Below are 22924 nucleotides of genomic sequence, written 5' to 3' on the forward strand. Positions count from 1 at the left end.
TATACTACTGAATAGTTAAGTTCCTGACTCTACTACTGGTTTGGAACATATGTTTAAATACTAATGAAACAAAAACTCTCCACTGTTGAACAATCTTCTGCCCCATGCCCAGTTTCCGTATGATTCAACACCAGTAAGAAGGATTATGGAAAGAGAGCTACCATCAAAACTATCAGGTCTGGGTTACCCTGGGCAAGCCATTTCCCTTTTGTGGCCCTCAGTCTACTTTTCTATGAGCTGTTGGAACTGCACTAGATAATCTCATATCCAGACTTTCTGTATAGACACTGACAAGCAAAACGATTTAGCATGTATTTTTCTTATTGGAAGATGTCATTAGTCTACAGATCTCTACATATGCTCTAAATTTTGGAGGCATCTTTCATCAGTTTTAAGTGGTATAATTAGGTTGTCCTACAAATGCTTTCAAATCTACTCAACCAATAAACCTCAATATTGGCTCCCTTCAGATTTTATTAAAACAGCAATGCCACCTAGTGGACACAAACCCATTCTGTGGACACAAACCCATTCTGTGGACACAAACCCATTCTGTGGACACCAAATCCAAGTCCTTGTGGCAAGCCACAAAGTCTCTGCACACTGTCCAAAAACTCGCCGGGCATGTCACCAAAACACTAAGTCTATATCAGTGTCATTGGGCAGAAGGTATCTTGGAGGAGTGTAGTTAAGAGCTCTGGTTCTAGGCCAAACTGCCAGAGTCCAAAACTTGGTTGTGCCTTTTCTTTTAGGGCGTTTACCTGACCTTGCTGATTCTCAGCTGTAACCTGGACCAATAATAGCCCTTGTGTCTGTATGGGGAAAGGGGATTCAGTGATTTAATATTCACAACTTCTTAGGACAGCATCTGTCATGCTAAACATTATCATTATTAATGATATCATTGGTATTATAATTATTTACCCCACAAGATCACTGATTATTGGTGGCAATATAATTACCTTTTATTGAGCAACTAATGTCCTAAACAAATGTCTTATAGCTGATGCTCATAACAATCTTAGTACGCCTGTTATGTATTTGCATGTCCATTTTAGAGATGAAAATACTGAGGCTCAGAAGTTACATATTGTTAAAAACAAAAGAACACATGTGTGCCCAGGTCTTAGTAGCACCAATACCCATTCTTCTAACCTTTATAGCTATTTCCTTCCCTCAATCCAAGGGAGTCCCTCCCAAGTCAACTGGCATTCCCGCTACAAGCATGCTTGGTGTTTGCTGCCTACCCGACCTCCTTCTAGGTGTTGGAAACTGAAACTTCCAGCGTCTGCACACTGACATCTTGACTTGATTTCATTAATAGGCCTCTAAGCCCATCTGCTTGGTGGCAAACTGTCATAGAAAGAAACTTATGTAGACAAAGGAGAAAATATGATTTTAGCCACATTATTATAACTGGACAAACTTAAGGTTCTATTACACTAAAGACTTTCTGACTTCATTCCTGGGTACCAGAAATCATGATCTGGTCCTCTGGTGTCTAAGAGTACTATAAAATATGTAGAACTAGGTCATTATTCTGAGATGAGATCGCCTTAAAAAGAAATTTTTAAATTTTTATTTATAGTACTTTGTTTAAACCCCATCCATCGGTTTATTTAAAATTTTTATTTATTGGTATGTGTTTGTAATGTGTAACAATTAAGTTCATCTGGAAGACTCGGTCCATATACATACCACGTCTCGATCACTTTTACTCCCCTTCCTCTCCCAGTCCTCCCCTCTCCCCTCAGCCCCAGAACTTCTTTCCATCTCCACAAATCATATCTTCTTAATACCAGTTTTTAAATTAGTCTATGCAGAATAATATATTATTGTTTTGAAATTTTTAATAAAAAAGGTTTATGAACCATAACAAAACAATATAAGCAACTACATGCAGATCCCCAAAACTTTATTAGATGAATGTTACCAGAGTGAAGAATATCCCTCAGAAAAAAGCACTTACTTTTCTAAAAGTATACCAAAGGGATTCAGATTTCCTAGATTAAGAGTCCAACAATAATGATTTATTATGAAGGAATATGTAGACATCCTTTTACACATTTCAGTCAATTTGAACTTCATACTGACACGCCGGTCAACGGTGAAGAAACCATCCCATTGTCCAGATGAAAAAAATCAAGTGTCAGAAAGAATGAGGTATTTTCCTAGGGCACAGATTTGGTTCATCGGTAAAGCTTAATTCTAACTTCAGTCATTCCACTATCCTAGACTGCCAGGCATGCTTTCAAAATCTATTTTTTGAAATGTTCCATGCACTCAAAACAGGCAGCACATGGTTCTGCCCTAGCCATCTAGGACACACACGTTGAGGTAAATACTTGTAATGCAGGGTGGGCAACGCTGTCCTGCCTGCCGGGGAGAGTTACTGTGAGCCACTTTTCTCATGAGCCAACTTTTCTTCTCAGAGTTTTAGGAAATGAAGAAAAAATAGGTAAGAGGACAGAAACCACGTGAAGCATTTCAGGAATTACATCCTTGGGTTGTTCAAAACCTCAAAGGAGAAAGAAGTCATGAAACAAGAGGACAGAAGTAAGCTGCAAATTAATATTTAGGCAGCAGTTCTAACAGGACTTAGCTGGAAATGTACTTCAAGTTGGCATGATGGATGTGTTGTATCTTTGGGGTAACATTTTGCAGAGGTTGATAGAGAGGGGAAGCTAGTGGACACTGCAAATGAGCAGAAAAAGAAGCAGAACCTCTGTGTTTCCTCCCCCACTGTGGCTGTCAGATGGTTTAGGGGATTCTGCGAGCTAAGACACTTAAGGAAAGCTCATTTGAGCTGCAAGGTGATTGACAGTGTCTAGGAGGTAACAGACAAGGTAATTCAGACAGCCAAACGGCATCTTTGTGAAAAAGAAAAAATATCCCTCAAATTAACTCTGATGCTAAAGGAGATAAATTCCCTTTTACACACATCATCTGAGTTTGCTGTTCTTTTTTCTGAGATAAAGTCTCACTATATTGCTAAATAGCCTAACCTGGGCTTGAATTTGCAATCCTGTCTCTGGCTCCCAAAATGCTGGGATTACAGGCATGTGCCACCATGCCCAGCTGAGTTTGCTCTTGTGTTGAGTAATTTCCCCTCCAGAGAAAGACAAGTTAATTTGATCCCTTCCTATATAGTCTTAAACATAAATTTATTTTTGTATTCCCTTTCTGCTCTATTCATAGAGGCTGGAATTTTTAAGTGTCAAAAATAGAAGTAAACCTCATTTTTAAATGTACCTGTTACAGAAGTTAGTATTAATAGACTAGATCACAAAAAGAGATTGGCCTAAAAGGGATTCTGCCAAAACTGCAAAGAAATTCAGAAAATATTACTAGTGGTGTTTTATTTTGCAGAATACTATAAAAGTTGATGGTGTTCACTTGTCCTTTATTGAGGATCCCAACCCAGTGCTATGGTCTTAAAGCAGCACTTTTAATAATATATCCTCTTACAAGTGAATATTTTACAACCGCTTAAAAATATAATGCAGTTAACTACCCATGCATAAATGATACAGAAGAGATGTTGACTCGCTGTGTATTTTCTATGTCTCAGATAGCACCTGTATCAAATACAAGTGGGCACTCAGGAGAAAAGTAACCGTCTACTACATCATTATGACAAATATAAGGAGAGCATTCGGTGTGAGCAAAGGAAAGCCCAACGGCTGTGGTTTTTTCTGTCTTGTCTTAAGGGACGACATCTTGTGAACTTCCATTGTCTTCTAACACCTCTCATTTATGCACTACACATCCTTTGCACTGAAATTTGGAGTCCCAGCTCTAAATACTAGCTGCATGAGCTTGTCCAAAATTGGTTCATCTTTTTTTTTCCTGCACTGGGGACTGAACCCAGGGACTATGCACTGAGCTAAATTCCCAACCCACTCCCCCTTTGTTCATATTGAGACAAGTTCTCACCAACTTGCTAAGTTGCCAGGTTGCACTCAAAACTGTGATCCTCCTGCCCCAGCCTCCAAGAGGGCTGGGTTTCCAGGTATGTGCCACCATGCCTGGCTTAGTTCAGCTTTTTGAGGCCACAGTTTCAGCATCTGAAAAATAAAACAGCTGACTAAACAGCTTTGGAGAATTATGGTTTTCTTGCCTTCTGGAGATCTTTGGTCATATGTACAAATATTCTCCTGTTACAGCCACTTCATAAAAGCATTGGATATTGGGAAACAGGGTATTGTAGGCAGCTAGATAATCATGCATGATGCTGAACAGCTTGACCATAGCATTAGCCAGTAAGGCTCTCTCCCAACAAGTCCACTGACACCTAAGGTTTCACTGGATGGAATGACCCTGCCAATTACACAGTCAGTAACCACTAACAAATCAGAATTGAGCACCTGTCTCTTCTCTCTAACCACCCTCATGGAAAAAAAACAAAGAAATACCAACAAAATGAACATCAAGAACAAGCAGGTGCAGTTTAAGGGAAAGATGGTGGCAACCCCAAACCACTCCCAAGTTCAGGTACCCAGTGTGACCTGCTGTACAGATTCAGCCCCAGGAAACATCACCTGTTCTCTCTGCCCACTCCAACTGCATCACACTTGAGCCCCTCTCAAGGGAAAAGTGAATATGTGACATAAAAATGAAGGCATATTCTTGACTACTAAGGAGCCAGCCTACCAAGGTCACCTCAGTTACTGGAAAGGCACTTATTGGCTCTTCTGAAATTTTCACACCACTTTGTTCTTTGTTATCTACAGAGTATCTCCCAAAGCCTGCTTAGTTCCACAATCTTGTCTTCTGTCTCAAAAAGGAATTCCCTGAATGTGGGGACTGGGCTAATTAACTCAATTTGCCGCATGCTTTCTGTCTCTACCATGATGTTAGCCAGTGGATGCCCATGAATTATTCTAGAGGATAACTGGGACAAAAGACTCCACCATTGTTCTCTGGGGTCATTTAAATCTCTTAACTTTCTAGGTATCTTTTAATAACCCCCAAAGACAACCTGAAATCACCTAGTAATTGTTATAGTCACTCTACTATCATGCTCAGTGCTGTGAATTCCCATAACTGGGGGACATGGTATAATGTATACAAAACATTTTGTGACCAGCAAGGCTCAAAAACAATATAAAGAAATATATGTACCACAACCAACATACTCATATATGTTCAACTCCAGTTCTTATAAACATACATATCTCTTATACAAAGTGAATGCATACTAGTCATTATATGCTTGCATCTCTGTTAATACAGCTTTCCAGATGTGCTAGCATCTACTAGATGCTAAAGCACTTTTTCTATTTCCAGTTGAAGTTGTGCAAAATTGATCTTCAGCGGACTTCCTCTGGAAATACTAGTTTAGGATTAACTTTGACTCAGGATTCAGAACTTCATAAGAAGATTCTAAAATCTACCAGCCCCTCATTAAAAAATGTTATTGAGAAGCCATTGGAAACCCAATTCCATTTTATACACTGAATTTAAAAAGTTATAGTAGATAGATATGAAATATTCTGCAAAAAAAAAAAAAAGAAACAGGAGATTTCAGGAGGCTCTGCCTGTGGCTTGAAGAAGGAGGAATGCTGATACTTATAAGGTGACCTTTGAAACAACTCCCCCTGGAATTGAATTTCCAAATACTACATTATGGGCCAATCATACTTTTAAAGCATTGCAGACTGTCAGGAATCTGAATTGCTTTATCACTCATTGGGGTGGATATGTAGTGCTTTTGCCATGCTTTCAAATGCCCAAGTTTTGAAGAGCCGGTTAGGTTTCAAATACTATATGGACTATGGAACCGAAAAATGCCAATCAATCACCAGGTTGATGGAAATCAATACAGTTTGATGTCATTAGCATGGTATACAACTAACTTTATGGGCTCTCTCTGCTAAGAGTACTTATTTATCTGATGTTTGCAAACTGAAGAATGTGATGAAAATGAACCCAGGAGGAAAGACTTTTCTGATTTTTTGGATATAAGCTTTCCCTTGACAGTATGCACCCTCAATACTGAAGAGAATGAATTCACTATTTAAATTTGAGGCACATTCATTAGGCCTGTTGGAGAACTACTACTTACTTTTCAGATAAATGTATTCTGGAACAATTTGGTGCTGGATTGTTTCCAAAAAAACTTATTTTAAAATATCAATTAAGTGCATTATTAAAATAATCAAATTACTTTTTAAAATTCAAATTAAATGTTTGAAAATGAGAAAATAGCCTCCCAAGATTACTGCTAAATTACTTTTTCTTAAAGGTCAGAAATCCATTGACTAAACTTCCAAAACAGTGGTGAGAAGGGATTGCTTCTGTTTCAATTAACAATCAGTCCATATGTCAACAAAACTCAAATACTGAAAATCAATCCTAATGATGGTCCTGAGCAATTTTTATAATTAGGTTTCATCATCTGTGACCCACTAATTGTCCTTTGACAAGAGTGTGGAGCTGCAGTTTTTAAAGGCGGGTCAGTAGAGATTTTAATAGACTCTGGGTTGTATTGTTTGTTTGTCCTACCCAAAACTTTTTAGTGCTTTCAAGATTATAAGCTGTACTCTCACCCTCCATAACCTTGTAAGACTTTTCCCTCATGAGTGAAAACAAAACACAACAAAATTCCCATGCAACCCCTCAGACTCAAGTTGCCCTGCTTCACAGAGCCTTTAGAAAACATCACTGCTGCCAATTCCTTCTGTGGTAGAAAAGCAAACTCTAAGAAACTAAGACCTGGGGAAGTTAAGTAACTCCCAAAGCACAAAATAAAAGTCTTGAAAGGGATTGTGTCTGACTGCCTCCATCTTACCATCGGGCTGCTATAGAGCTCCATCAATTTCATGGTATTTACGGACGTTCATCTTTTTTCGATTATTCTGTAAAGGAGGTCTTTTACTATGAAAGTTAGCTTTGAAATGAAGTGTTTTCATAATACATTGTTTTTGAACTTTTTTCAACCAGTTTGAAGAAGGAAAACTGTAATTTCCCAAAAATTAGACATGCACCATTGCAGTAAAACAAAACACTTGTGATCCAAAAGAGCTTTTTGTTATTCAATAATTAAAAAGGCATCCTCTTAGATATTTAATTTGTTTTGCTGCTTGTAATCCACCCCCCTTTGGATAAACTCTGCTGTCACACAAATGCTATGTCATTTCTTTTGGTTCTTCTCTTTTATTTCCTGCTTTCTTACCTTCCATTAAAAATGCTATCTTATAAGAACATCCTGAAATTTGAGAAAATGTTAACCATTGTACTAATCTGTTCATTCAGTCTTTGCCCGTTAATTCATTGCTTGAATTAATCTGATTTCTTTTATTATTTTTCTCTATTTCATATTTTATTGAGTTTTGTCTTAGCATTTCCTCAGTATTTTTTAAAGTTAACAATGTAATCTTACATTTTGTTAGGTTTTTTCTGAAAAAATATTAGGATTTGCATCAAAAAGAGACTGAAATTTGTTCTGATTCATTGAAGAGAAGTGAGCGATGGGACCATGAAATGAACTGATAGATAAGTTATATCTTATTGATGCCCCCTCCCAGTTCTTACTGCAAAGAACTTGAAAAACATAAACCCTAAATCTATTTTCTTTTGAGGCTAAGAGACCATTAATAGATTGATGTTTTAAACTTAAATGATATTTTAATTCTGACAGGAGAATTATATTTCTGTGAAAAGATTTGAAAAATTATAAAGGTCTTTAAGTGGAATTCTCTTGTTTGACACCGTTACCTATAACAAACCTCTAGGTTTGTTCTATTTAGTAACAAAAACAAAATTGGTGGCCTGAAGAAAAAAAAAGTAGATAGTGCATTTGATTAATATTTCACCCTTCAACGGTTTTACTATATTGTAGTGCCTTTCCCCAGAGAGTGGATTCTGAGCACCCTTGATATTAGGACAAACTAACAGGCAACTTAAGAAATGCCTTGAGCAAGTCCACAGAGAGGCCTTGGCATTAATTCAAAGAGAATCCCCTTAGACTCTCACTATTACTCGAGTAGTATAAACTAAATAGAGAATTCAGTGGTTCTCCAGATCCTTAAGGCAAGTAATAAATTAAAATTTCATTAATCATTTTGATGGAAGCTAAGATACAGTATTTTAGGAAGGATATGTTCAAGTACTTTTTTAATCCCTTATGGAGAAAAATGAATAGGGGACATAGTTCATTCACCAAGAAGGAATCATCCTTTTCATAAGAAAAAAGGAATTAGAAAGTTCAGATGCAACTCTCTCTAGAGCTATGTATAGCTTTGAATCTCAGCTTTTGTGCCTTGATGCATTTGGACCATGGGTGCTCTCGATAATGACACTGAAAGCAGCAGTTTTTAAAGATACACTCAATTCTCCTCCCTCCCAAGATGTAGGATTCTAATGAAACCACCAGTGCAATCCGTGTCTGAGACACGATAGCCTTTGGAGAGCACCATTTGCTGAAATGTCTAGTGAGAGCTAAAATAGCGGCTTTGGTGGAGAAAACCCACTGAGTGGTTTGAAATCAGAGCTGCTGAAGGTCACTTGCTATTTTCGTAGCTGCAAGCTGGTCCTCGTTTTATAACATCACAGTCATAAACAAAAGATTGTCACCTTACTTGTCAGTTTACTTCTTTCTCACCAAAATAAGCAGAGGTAGCCTGTTCTCTGCATAGAATTAGGTAATTGGGATCACTTGTTTCCAAACTTTGCTTCATTATTAGAACCATATGCAGGAAGAGCTGCTTTTCCTATATTTCTTTAAACATGGCTTCAAAAATAGTTTTCTTACATCCTTTTACATCATCTGATATGTTTGACCTTTAAAACTCTGCTTAGCTGTGTATGCTTTAGCACAAACATCTCAACCATGCTGTAAATGCCTTAAAGAGGAACATCCTTTTTTATTCTCTGATTTATTCCATACATCACAATGGCAAGTATTGAGAATGGAGTAGCAAGTGTGGAAGTCTGAGAAGGCCGAAACCGGGGGGAGGCGGGGACTCTCAACTAACTTGTAGGATTATCTAAATACTGTCCACCTGGAAAAGGAGGAAGGAGGTTAGTTCCAGCCCCAGGGTTCTATAATTATTCCACACACTGTTGAGAATTATCACCAATTTTATTCCATTTCTCCTTTCAAAAATTTAATTTTTTCTCCTTGCTGCCCATATCGTAACGTTAGGATTATCCTTAAGACTTTCAAGGATGTGTGACAATTTTAACAATACTGTCTTACATTCTTTTCATCAAAAGTGATAGAGAAGTATATTTGTCTATACTGATCTTTTTAAACCTCTCTTGGACTTTCTTGGATTATTATTTCATTTGAATCACATTGTCATTTTTGTTCCATATAGTTAATGTATGAAGTTACAAATTCTACTAATTGAATATAAATCTTGTTTTCCAATAACCCTTGCCTCAAGAAAGATATCAGGACCAAAAACTAAAACAAAACAGTCATTTTATGGGAAAACAAAAAGCTTTAAATGTTTATCTATACAAGGATACAGAAGGGAAAGAGAGACTTTATGAAATTAACAAATAGAAACTTGGAACATGGACTTGACCTGTGATTACATACTCAGTTTTCCCTTCCCTGCAACAATACTAACATTGTACCTCCTTAGAGTTAGAAATGAATGACTGGACTGAACACACGAAATTGTTTTTCTCTTTCCTCAACATTGTTTTATTAACCACCAAAGCAGCCTTTGCCCTCTCCATGAACTGAACAAACCTCTGTACTACTGAACGTGTGTACAGAATTTTAACTACTGAGAAACCCGAGCTGAGGTCTCCTCACAGGTTCTCCTTCATGTCCCTCATTAGCAATTACTCGGGAAGAGCAGAGACAGAATCCATGTGCAGTGGCTCTTCAAGGTGCTAGAATTTTCTGAGCTCATTTTCTATGCCATATTCTTGGCAGACCCATGATCTCAGCACATAGCATGCTGATGCCTTCTTCAACATTTGTCACCTATCCCCAAGCTAAAGAATCCAACAGAAACTGAGCTCTCAGAAATAGCTGCCGTCCAACTCACTGTAGCGGATGAAGGGTGTACAGTTGCCCAGAAAGATTTCATCTCCCTGCTCTTTTGCCTCAGTCTCTTTTGTCTGGACTTTCTCATGGGCTTGGTCCCTGGAGAGTTCTGCGTTTACTATTACCTTTTCTATTTTTGCAGGCAAGGACTCTTAAAAATTCCTTTGGCTCCCAGCAGGAACTTTGCATACTGTACTCATTGTCTCCCCCTTTGTCCCTTCTTTTAAAGTCCTTCCCCCCTTTTCACAACTGCAGACTCTCAGTCCAAGCAAACTGTCTCCTCTGATGTTCAAGCATCTTTCTATCTTTCTAGTTGACAGAATGAGCCCTCCAGCTGCACTCCCAGGAGACCAAGTCTAGCTTTACCATGTGCTTTATCAAGGCGAGCCTCAAGAGGGTCAAGTATCCTTTGCACGTGGCTCCCCTCTGCAGTGCAGAACCTTGGAGCCAGCAGAGGAAGAGGGTGTCCCTGAGGCTTTGCCAGTATGGCCGTACACATCTTACAACCAAAAGAGATCTAACTTTTTATTTACTACCACAAGGGAATTGGGAAAAATAGCTCATGCTGAATGTTGACTTCAAAGCCATTCTGAGTGCTTACGTGTTAAGGGTTCATCTTAGCTTTCTCAAATCCTTTTTGAAATAAAGCAGAAAGAAGTGCAAAGGTGTTTGGATAAATGGGCATACATCTGCAACATCATCTTCACTATCCCAACAATGGTCAAGTGCTGAGTACATTTAATATGTCCTCACTCTCTCATTGCCCCATCCATCCACTGCTCCTGTGCATTATCCTTCAGAATTGTCATCACCACATAATGCAAACTGTCCTAGAGTCTTACGTGAATTTTCACAACACCTTGATATTTCTCTTGTGCTCACTAATGCTATCTCTTCCTTGCCATGGCTATGATGGCTTTTCTGGAATGAAAACCTGACCGTGTCCCTCTCCTGCTTTACAGCTTCTGCTCACTCCCAGTTGCCTACAAGACAGAATCCAAAGGTAAAATCTAGAATCCTCTAAGACCAGATTCCTGGGCCCCCTTACTCAGCCTGTACTTAGGTCACAGTTTCCACCCCAGCATTGTTTCTTCCACTTTCCCCAGGCACCTGGTGTGCAAACACACCACACTTCTTCCCGGAAAATCAGGTTTGACTTCAAAGAGTCAGTTGCTAACTCTGTAAAAACAGGTCCAGAGTTACTCACTCCTTCTGAACCCTGCAGTCCTCAGTAAAAGGGGGCTGGTTGTAAAGACGTAGGAGATAATGTCTGATATAACTCAGCCTAGAGCTAGTTATCTGTGCCTTCAAGGTATCATTCCCTCTACTCAAGATACATCTTTCTCTCCTTCATGTGACAAACACCTACTGATCCTGCAAGACCCAGGTGATCTCCATTATGATAATTTTTTGTTTGTTTCCCCCATACTGAGTTAGAAACTTTCTTCTTTGGGTTCCCACAATAACTCAGAGTAATTATTACATGACAATGATATGACTGTAAGATCCTTAAAAACAAAGGCAATGTCTGCTTTTAATCTATATCTTGATCTGGTATGTATAGTTACTCAAAAATTGTTTGCTAGTTGGGCATATAATGACACTGCTGGACTCTACCATACAGTTCTTGAAGAACTCACACTCCTGCAAGACCTAAGCCAAAGGACCGACATAGATAATCACAGTTTCATGAGCCTCACTGGATAAGGTTTCAACAGGAGGCAGAATCCATCAGCCAGCCCTTCTGCAGGCCCACAGGAAGGCAGGGAAGCCTTTGCCAGGCAGGACTGGACATCATGACAAGTCCTGAAGCATGGGTGTGGATTTAACTTCCATTTTTCTTAGCATCCCCGCATCCTCATTATGCGGGCCCCTCCTCACACCCCAGAGAGCCCTCAGTTTGGAGGTAGAAGTCCAGGGAATTCTTAAACTTTGGCCAACAGTTCCCAGAAGACAACCTCCAATGGCAGATAAATCGTATTTCATAACACAATTCTAGTTTTGTTTATAAAACCTGAAAGCTAAAAATTACCAACAAATCCATACATCTTTAAAGATGAAAACAAACTACTCAGAGAAGATAAAAGTTTCAAAACTATAGAGCTATAAAATCTTATGTTTTCATTATATACCTACCAGAGAGCAGATATAATTTTTAGAATCTAAATAACTGGACTGCCCCAATGAAACTGAAAAATGATGAACTGTGACTTACCAATCTTTTTTAATATGATGTGGAGAGTAATTCTTACCATTGTTTATAACATAGGAGGATGTCCAATAAAACTTTGAATATAAGATTTTTTAAAGAAAGGACTTGGTAATATGATGAGCAATGAAAGTTTAGAAATGTTCATTGTTGAAGGCAATAGAGAATAACTATAACTCAGCATGCTGTAGCACTACTTCCATCAGTGTATCAGTCTGATTGGAAAACTCCAGCAAATAATGAAATATTTTCCTTCAGTAGCACTGAGTGCAACATCAAATGTCCCTGGTTTGTCTTCACTAGAGTCATCACATGCTTCCCTGATGACGAGAGAATATCTTAATAGTGACAATGGTGGCTCCTATTTATTCAGTGCCAGACAATCAGCTAAGGAGTTTTATTTACAAAGTTCATTAGAAGATTAAGCTTGCATATTCCTTTCTCTACATCACAGAAACTCAATTTCCATCACACCATAGGTGCCAGAACTGTAGTGGGGTAAAATAAAATCTAGCCAAGAGCAACTTTGAGAGCTATCATGGAAAAACAAAATACACCCATGTCAAATAAATAAAAATTGAATTTGAAAGGGTACAATGTTAGGGGTTGGGTACTTAGCTCAGTGGTAGAGCACTTGCCTAGCAAGCGTGAGGCCCTGGGTTCAGTCCTCAGCACCAAAAAATTTAAAACAACAACAAAAAAGAAAGGATACAACCTTAAACCCATGAAAGATTTCATTTCTGTACAAGCCAGGCAGAAATGCTGGGCAGAAGATGTGGTCATCTTCATTCCACACACACTCTACATGCAGAATTTGCAAGTATTTTGGTTTCTCAAGCTGTCCCCTTTTTTCATGTATTCAAATAGCAGATGGGACTTACAAGGGACCTCCTGCCAGCTCCATCCATTTCAGGGAACTTGAAGCAACTTTTAAGGAGGACTCTTATATCTGGTTCTATCACTCTGCTCTCACACCTTCAAAGCCAAAATGATTGGTTCTTAAGACGCAATGCAAAACATACTTCATTTAAGATAAACTACTTCTAGGAATATACTCATTTTCTCTTTTCTAACTTTTTAAAGGAAAAAGTCATTATATAAAAATGTAACAAGTTGCACAGAGTGGCTCCGGTGTTGTGACTTTAATAATAATCAACTCATAGGTTAATATCACTTCATCTATACCCCTCTCTTGTTAACTGTATAAGACATATAGGTGGCTCCAAAGTCAAATCTACAAAACTAACATCATTAGAGAAATTTTGCTTCTATATCTCTTTCCACTCTATTCTTCCCTTCATCGATGGATAAACTTCCATTTTCAGTTTACTGTTTAATCCTCCCTTTTATTTACTTATTTTTTATCAAATCCTGGAGACTGAGCCCAGGACCTGTACATGCTGGGCAATGCTCTAACACTGAGCTACCTCCAGAGCACCCAATCTTCTCTTGTTTTAAAAATGAGTGAATACATTTACAGTTTAATTCCTTCTTTCTGAAATAAAATATGGTCCCACAGATTAGAAGATGCCAAAATAACTCCAGACACACTCAGTTATCTCATCTTCAACAAAGGAGCCAAACACCCTCAATGGAGAAAAGATAGCCTCTTTAATAAATGGTGCTGGAAAAATTGGGTTTCAACTTGCCAGAGAATAAAACTAGACCTCCCCCACTGCCATCCCAGGCTCCTAGGGCAGAGAAGCTCAGCCAGTCTCAGCACCCGGAAGGAAGCTCCCCACCTCTATCCAAGACTCCTAGGGCAGAGAAGCTCAGCTGGTCCCAGCACCCAGAAGGAAGCTCCCCCGCTGCCATCCCAAGCTCCTAGGGCAGAGAAGGTGAGCTGCATGGATGCCAGAAGCACCCTCCCCATGGAAATGAGAAGACACATAAACAAGCCTCAAAAACAGACTTCTGGATCACCTACAGCAACCCCAAAGGGAAACAAGATGGAACACTCTGATACTCAACCACCTGGACTCTCTGAACTGGCAACAAAAGAGGATCTGGGAAAAATGAAAACAGAAATAATTACTCAGATAACAGCAAAGATTTTGCTCATGGTGCAAGACATGATTAATAAATCTAGAGAGGACACAGATAAAAAAATAGAGGATGTGAGGAACATGATGGAATCCCAACATAGGAAACAAATGGAATCCATAAAACACATACAAACAGATTTCCAAGAGATTAAAAACTCCATTGAAAGTCTGCACAGCCGAATGAACCAATGTGAGGATAGAATTTCACATATAGAAGATAAGATTGAAATTAGTGAGGAGGAAAAGAAAAATCAGTTTAAAATTGTAAGGGAACATAAGAAATCAATCCAGCAGCTGCTAGATGATGCAAAGAAGAATAACATAAGACTGATTGGAGTCAATGAAGAAAGAGGAGAGAGTGCAGATGACATAAAAAAAACAGTTCACAGAAGTGATGGCAGAAAACTTCCCAAGGAGGGGAAAAGAACTTGACATACAGATAAGTGAGACATATAGGACTCCAGCTAGCCTTAATCAAAAAACATCTACACATAGGCATATAATAGTTAGGATTCCAGAAATCCAACAGAAGAACAAAATGCTACAAGCAGTGAGAGAAAAGAAACAAATCATATACAAAGGAAAGCCCCTCAGAATCACAGCAGACTTCTCAATGCAAACCCTCAAGGCAAGAAGAGCTTGGAGTGATGTATTTCAATCCCTAAAGGAAAACAGCCTCCAACCCAGATTGATGTACCCTGCAAAACTATCTTTCAAAATTGATGGAGAAATAAGATACTTTCAAGATAAAGAGCACCTCAGGAACTTCATGAATACCAAACCGGCACTCCAAAAGCTTTTAGACAGTACCCTAGGAAAAGACAATGAGGATCACAACCCCAGGAAACCCAGCAGAATGAATCCATTGGGTGTGACAAATTAAACGCAAAGGGGGAGAATCCAACAAAAAGAAAAGGCCATGACAAGGCTTTTAAAACTTTTAACTTCATCTCCCTAATGAGTGTATAATTCAATCTTATTATTGTACTGATTAGTATTTTTCTGATTCTAGAGTTGCACACCATTCCTTGTGCTATACTGGCTATTTATCATCTTCTTATGTCTACATTTTAATTGGGTTGTCTATTAATGAGCTCTAAGAATTCTTTATATATTCTGCTCATAGGTTATATGCATTGTAAATATGGTCTGCTAAAGGACTCCTTTTCATTTTAATGATGTCATTTAAAGTTCTAAATTTTGATGCAATCTCATTTATCAATTTTTTTCTTTTATACATCGTGTTTTTTGTATCCTAGGTAGTTCTTGCCTACTCTGAATTCATAAATATTTTCCCTTATAATTTCTTCTTAAAGATTTATACTTTTAGCCTTTCTTATTTAGGGTCACAGATCCCTTTAAGTTATTTTCATGTATGGAAAAAAGGAGTTGAGGTTAATTTTTTATATACGGATACCAGGTGTTCTAGTGCCATTTGCTGAAAACACTATCTCTTCCTCAGCTCTTGAATTGAGTTTATATTCTATAAAATGCTAATGTTAAATAATCTTTCAAAACTCAGTGGACCATATATGTGTGGTTCTATTTCTAGATTCTCTGTGTTATTCAAATGATCTATATGTCTTTCCTTACACCAACACTGCCTTGATTACTGTAGCTTTAGAAGAAGTCTTAAAATTAGGTACTAAACATCTTCCAACACTGTTTTTTTGTTTTTGTTTTTAACTTTTCTAGGTCCTTTGTACTCCTATATAACTTTTACATTTCAAAATCCAATTCTTCATTTATAGCAAGTATACACAGTTCTGAATTTTTATATATACCTTGTGTTTTCTAATCCTGTTAAATTCAGGTACAAGTTCTAGGGGCTTCTAGAGATTTCTTAATATTTTCTCTGTAGATGATCATTTCATCTACATATAAAGATTTTGCTTCTGCCGTGCCAATCCTATCCTAGTTGTGTCATTTTATTGCCAAACTATTTCGGTGGGGCCTAGGTTTCAAAGTTTAATGGACAGATAAAGAGTAAGCATATCTGCCCTTGTTCCCCACCTTAAGGAGAAAGCATTGTATCTTCTCCATTCATATAAGGCTTTCTCACTGGAAGTATGGAGTACATGTCTTTAATCTGTTGAGAAGGTTCTGTTCTACTTCTAGTCTCCTGATAGCTTTTACCATGAACAGCTGTAGAATTTAGTCCAATACTTTTTCTCCAACTAGTGACAGGATCATATGGCTTTTTTCCTTTCCTCTGTTAAAATTATGACTTTTGGGGTGGATCTTCCAATGCTAAACTAACACTGCCATCCCTATAACAAAACCACTTTCTACACACTGCCAGATCTGACTTCTAAGAGTTTGTTTTGTTAAACAAATTTCTATCTATGTTCATACTTTTTTCTTCTATTATCTTTATCCAGTTTTAGGATTAGCACAATGTTGATTTCCTAAAATGAGGGGAGAAGTGTTCCTTCTTTTTTCTGCTTTAAATGTTTGATATAATTCATCAGTTAAAATGTATATGAGCTTGTTGTTGTCATATAGGTAGGTTTTCAAGCTAGGAATATACTTTCTTTAATAGGCGCTATTCAAATTTTATATTTCTTCCAGAGTTAGTTTCATTAATTTGTCTTCCAAAGTACTTCTTAGAAGTTGTCAAATTTATTTCAAAAAAGATTTTTGTAATATGCTTTCTATATCCTTTTAAATTCTGTAAAATCTGTGGTAATGTCTCCTAGATCTTAATATTGTAATTTTAAAAATGTATAACTGATATTGTGTAACAGGAAGAAAAGGTCTAAAAGAGCAGGGGAATTGGGAGGGGTAGGGGAAGGGGAAAAAGGGAAAGGAAAAAATATGAGAAGAGGAAAAAAATGGAAACAAGGTCTTTGCAAATAGGGAAGGGTGGAGGGGGTAAAGGGAGGGCAAAGGAAGGGGGAAAAAATAAGAACCAAGATACTTATGTAATGGTACAAGATCCCAATGATGAATGTAACTATATTTTATACCTAAAATGTACCGATAAAGTTAAAGGGGAAAAAAAAAACTAGACCTGTATCTCTCACCATGCACTAAACTAAAATCGAAATGGATTAAATATCTAAATATTAAACTAGAAATGCTGAATTGCCTGGAACAGAGCTTAGGTAGAACTCTTGAAGACATTGGTATAGGAAAAGATTTTGTGAACAAAACCTCAGTTACCCGTAAGCTATCACAAACAATCAACAAGTGGGATCTCTTCTTATTAAAAAGCTTCTGCACAGCAAGAGAAACCACCAACAGTATGAAAAGACAACCCAGAATGTGCGAAAAAATTTTTACCTGCTGTTCCTCAAACAAAGGTCTACTATCTAGAATCTATAAAGAACTTAAAAAAAAAAAATCAGACCTCCCAAATTTAAAGACCCAATCCAAAAATGGGCATCTGAAATGAACAGACATTTCTCAGACAAAGAAGTAGAAATAGCAAATAAACATATGAAAAAGTGTTCAACATCACTGGTCATTGGAGAGACGCAAATGGAAACAATGCTGAGATTCCACCTCACTCCAGAAAGAGTGGCTGCTATCATGAAATCAACCAATAACAAATGCTGGCAGGGCTGTGGGGAAAGAGGAACCCTGCTCCACTGCTGGTGGGAGTGTAGACTGGTGCAACCACTGTGGAAATCAGTATGGAGATACCTCAAAGAACTAGGACTAGAAGCCCCATTTGACCCAGCTATTCCCGTTGGGTATCTTCCCCAAAGAATTAAAAGAATCATATCACAGTGATATATGTGTACCCGTGTTCATAGCAGCACAATTTGTAATAGCTAAAACTTGGAAGCTGCCCAAATCCCCATCAACCGGAGACTGGATAAAGAAAATATGGGGTTTTTTTAATAAAATGGAGCACTACTCAGCCATCAAAAATGAGAAATTAGAGACATTTATAGCTAAATGGATGCACATTGAGGTGATACTCTTAAGTGAAATAAATAGGACACACATGTGTAAACACCGAATAGTTTTTCTAGTGTGAGAAACTGAAAGTATAAATAAGGACTAAAATGTATAATAGATAATGTGAAATAGGAAGAAAAGGGGCAAAAGAGAAGGGGAAGTGGGAGAGGTAGGGCAAATTAAAGAAGGGAATGGAATTAATATGAGAAAATGCAAAAATGGAAATAAAGTCTTTGTAACTAGGGAGGGATGCAGGGGTTGAAGGGAGGGCAGAGAAAAGGGGAAAATAAGAACCAAGAGAGACTATGTAAAGGTGCCAATTTCCAATGATGAATGTCATTATATCATATACTTAAAATGTACCAATAAAATAAAATTTAAAAGAAAAAAATATGGTTCCAGTAATTTTGAAAACATTTTAAAGAGCTGTATGTGTTAAGGTGATTAATGGGCTTTTAGGCCCCAAAGCAAGTAATATAGTTACATTGTTTTAAAAGTAAATAATTATTTGAATGCTCTGCGACTTGTAAAACCCTAAGGCAGTCATCAAGAGGGCACAGAGGGGAGGCAGAAAATATTTTGATTTTTAAAAATTGGCGAAAAGTAATAAAGAGTTTAGAGATTTTAAAACAGACTGTAGTGTTAAAGACATGCTAACACAATCAGAGAATCTCCAACAGGCATTTCTAGAGTAAACATATTAGAAACAGTTTTCTCTGAGTAGAATGATTTTACTGACAAACCCTGGAACTGCTGTTCTTTCTCACAGACCGGATTGCACAGAACATCATTAAGTCCCATTTGGAGACGTGTCAGTATACCATGGAAGAGCTGCACCAGTTGGCGTGGCAGACCCACACCTACGAAGAAGTCAAAGCATATCAAAGCAAGGTACTCTGAGAAACACTGAGACGCTTCTGTGATTACATCTTACATCAGACCAGTCCTCACTCCAGGGGCCGCCATGCACTCTGGGATACTTAGCAAAATCTCTGGTTCTATCCTCATACAGTGTCTTAGCCAAACTGTCTGTAGGTATTGCCAAATGTTCCCTGGGAGGCATAACTGTCCTGATTAAAAACCACTACTAGAGTGACCACAGAGGTCTTGCCTTCATCAGATGGCTTTAGGACATCTCATGGTGGCCCCTGGGGTCCAGGCAAAGGCCGGAGCCATTGCTTAATCAGAGGAGCACTAGCAGTCACAGGCTTATATGGCAAGATGTAGAACAAAACACTCTAAATTTTTTCCTTGCCCTACATATCAAAAATGGTTCAAGAAAAAAGGACAACTTGCTCTAAGTTATTAGTAGTAGCTCTGTTCTTTTGTGTACACTGGAAATGTTTTAAGGAAGCAGTTGTTTCTTGTTCAGTGTTCATATCACTTGACTTTGGGATTGAGATATACATTTGTAGGGTCTATCAGTTAATGGAATTTTAATAAAAATAAATGTGTATGATTTAGGCAACACTGATTTTTCTCTAACAGGAAAGCTAACTCCTTCTATATAAACACAGAAACAAAAACAGACATTGCTGTCATCAATAAAAACAGAACTAACATATATGGATTTAGGGCTCTCAATTTAAAAAAAAAAACCCAAATGCTAAATATTTGGGTATTGTAAGTCACTTAGGAGCATGATTTGATTTGATTTGATATCATTTTGGAGGATTCTTTTATACAAAACAAAATCTCCCTAAGTTCTGGAACAAGAAAACAACATAAAAATGGCATATGTCCACGAGGTACCCATGAAAATGACATTGTGGAAGGCTGTGAAAGCAATCGCTACTCCTCCACCTGAGGGTTTATTTTTATACAGTGGATTAAAATCTTGATCTTGTTTCTGTGAGGGGGAAAAAATAGGAAAGAAAATAAGTATCTTCATATACTATAGACATAGCCGCAGTATTTCCACAATTGTGCCATAGTGAGGTACAAACGAGTCTAACCCTAAATAAAAAAGAAAAGGAAACACTGCCCTCCTCTTCTAAAGGAGTTGCGCAGTCTCCCCCCTGGAGCCCCAAATGACAGGCATGCACCACAGGCAACCCTGAGTATTTTATTGACTCTCAGTGAGCTCCTGGCTCTGTTCACATGCTGCGCCTTCTCTCCTGAAGTCCAGGGAAGCACTGTGGCAGCAGTGCGCTATCCAGATCACACATGCCATCCAGTACGTGGTGGAGTTTGCAAAGCGGATAACAGGCTTCATGGAGCTCTGTCAGAATGACCAGATTCTACTTCTGAAGTCAGGTGAGCAAGGAGAAGGTTCATGGGGGCCTATTTTAGGACAGGGTATGGCCGACCCTTACTTCTATGGTGGTTCTAGGGATCCTCTTTCCAATAGGTAGCTCATTTTACCACCCACACTGTCAGCCAAATCCTAGAGGAAATGCTCTGTAATAAAAATGCCCTGATCCTCACTCAGTTCCCCTTTGAAGTCAAATACAGTTTTGCGTATTGAAAGGGGAGCTATTAATTGCGGAGGTTGAGATACACAGCTTGACAGGCAGTGCAAGTAATTAGTGTGTCAAGGTGGCTGAATTGCTGAGCTAGTGCTAAAACTTACTCCTTGCCTTCTATAAGGGGAAAAAATGCAGGCTAGCTGAGCTCGGCCTCTGGTCGTTTCCAATCATTTTAATGAGCATAGCCTGCAGCCAGGGTATACCAGGAGAAACTGCAGAGCTCTAATCTATCCCTCCTCTTCTACACTCCACCACACATGAAATCAGGCAGGAAGAAACCCCAAGAAATTCGCATATGATCGACATTGCAGATGCTATTACCTAACAGGAAAAAAATTACTTGTGTCTTTTTTGAGCCCCTTTGAAAACAGAAAATAGAAACATTGTGGCGTTTGTGTTAATCTTCATGGTTCTCATCCACTAATATCAATAATATTAGCATTCTTTTTTATATATGATAATATAGGTACATATTTTCATTTTACTTATGGCATCACATTTAGTCTCATGAAATTGGTATTATTTCCATCTTAAAGCAAAGGAGACAAATATTCAAAGAAGTGATGTGTTCAGAATCACAAAGCTGATACTAAGCTGATATTAAACTTGGGCCAAATATAATTGTCTTTTAAGATGTTGCTTTTGCTTTACCAAATAGTAAAAATGGATGAAAACTTTGACTCAAGCACTAATTTGAATGTTAGCAGTTATCTAACAACCCTAAACCTTAGTTAAAACAACTATTACTAAGCTATGGTGGGGCAGGACTCAGCAAGAACGACGTAACTCTGCTCCAAATGATGTTCATCAAGGCAACTCCACAGGGGCCCAGAAAATCCACTTTCAAATTTGCTCACTCACCTGGCTTGCAAGCTGTGCTGGTTGGCAGGTTGGAGCTCATCAGAGGCAGAGGCTCTGGGTTGGGGGCCTCAGCCATTCTTCTTGTGAGCTTCTCCACAGACTTCTTGAACTTTCTGATACACAGCTACTAGGCTCCAAAAGCTATCATTTCCAGAGAACAAGGCAGAAGTGCATAGATCTCTGATTTAGCCTCAGAAGTCACAGAGCATCTGTTCCACACAGTGAATTGGTCGAGGCATTCACAAAGGCCTGCTTGGGTTCAAGGGTGGTAGATATGGATTCTGCTTCTTGATAGGGGTGTGGTACATCTCAAAAAGCATGTCGGATGCAAGATATCATTGTGACTCTCTATAAGAAAAATAAAATCTGCCCTACTTGATATAGAACCTTAAGCTAACCTCTCGAGATAGCAGTTTCTTCATTTTTAAAATAAAGAGATGGACTAGAAACTTTGAATTCCAAGCTTGGAATTGCACAGGAACACCAGAGGAGCTTGCTGAAAGTTCAGGAGCACAGGCAGCATTGCAGGCCATGGGAGTCAAACCTCCAAGAGGGGAACCCAGGTGACTGTATTTCTAAGTAAGGCTAGAATATCACCAATCTGTGCACTGGACATTCAAGAATCACTGAATCATATAATCTGTAACATCTCTCCCTGCTGTAAAAATTTGTGGCTTCAGAGTTTTACAGTCACTTTCCATTATACTATGAGGCACAAGCCCATTTCTCCAAACTAAAGAAAGTGTGCAACACTAGCTCCTTACTATGTCAGTTAGTGTTTAGAGAAAAAAACAAAGATAATCAATAAATTCATGCAGTCGAAATTATTAACCACTTACTATGTTCCAGGGACTCTTCTCATTTCCAGATATACAGGAATAAATGTAATAACCACAACTGTCTATTGCTACAGACAAGGTTCCTGCCCTCTTGAGCAGACAATGAAGTTTAAAAAAAAAGTGCTAAATTTATCCAGGTTAATCTGTCCAAGACTTCTCAGAACCTTTGTTCTGTGAGTGTTAACTATAATTCACTGGGGTGAGAGTTCACATTTTGCCAAAACTTACCTGGCAAAGAAATTTATTTCAAAGGGCATCAGATATGAGTGGTACCCCAAGCAAATGCAGATGGAATTTCTACTCAAATTCATCCTGTGCTTAACTATGCACGGAGTATGTTAGAAGAAACTCCATGTCTAGGGTAAAACTGAGAACAAGTTTCTCCAATAGCAGAACTTTTACAGAAGTGAGCAGAGTGTACCTCCGACACAAAGTCTCCCTCCCAGCCATTTCTCGTCAATTATGACTTCGTGAACTGAGACTAAGTTTAATAGTATTCAACGTCAAGAAAGAAATGCTTTCCCCAAAGGATACTGTTTGTGCTCTGCATTTTAGCCAAATTTCAAGTATATTTTCTCTAATTC

The 22924-nt window shown here is 38.2% G+C and overlaps 1 protein-coding gene across 1 annotated transcript in view; it reads left to right on the top strand.

Annotated features, from left to right (window-relative positions):
• Rorb (RAR related orphan receptor B) overlaps positions 1-22924 on the top strand; it is a 203814-nt gene that overhangs the window by 159582 nt on the left and 21308 nt on the right. The window contains exons 5-6 of the mRNA XM_004862519.3: positions 18942-19063; positions 20296-20428. Coding sequence (XP_004862576.1) covers positions 18942-19063; positions 20296-20428 — 255 coding nt within the window. The remainder of the gene's footprint in view (positions 1-18941; positions 19064-20295; positions 20429-22924) is intronic.

This window comes from Heterocephalus glaber, unplaced genomic scaffold (assembly GCF_053883595.1).
Source record: "Heterocephalus glaber isolate CG9 unplaced genomic scaffold, H.glaber_assembly_v1.0 deba00001481, whole genome shotgun sequence".
In the NCBI taxonomy this organism is placed as follows: Eukaryota; Metazoa; Chordata; class Mammalia; order Rodentia; family Bathyergidae; genus Heterocephalus; species Heterocephalus glaber.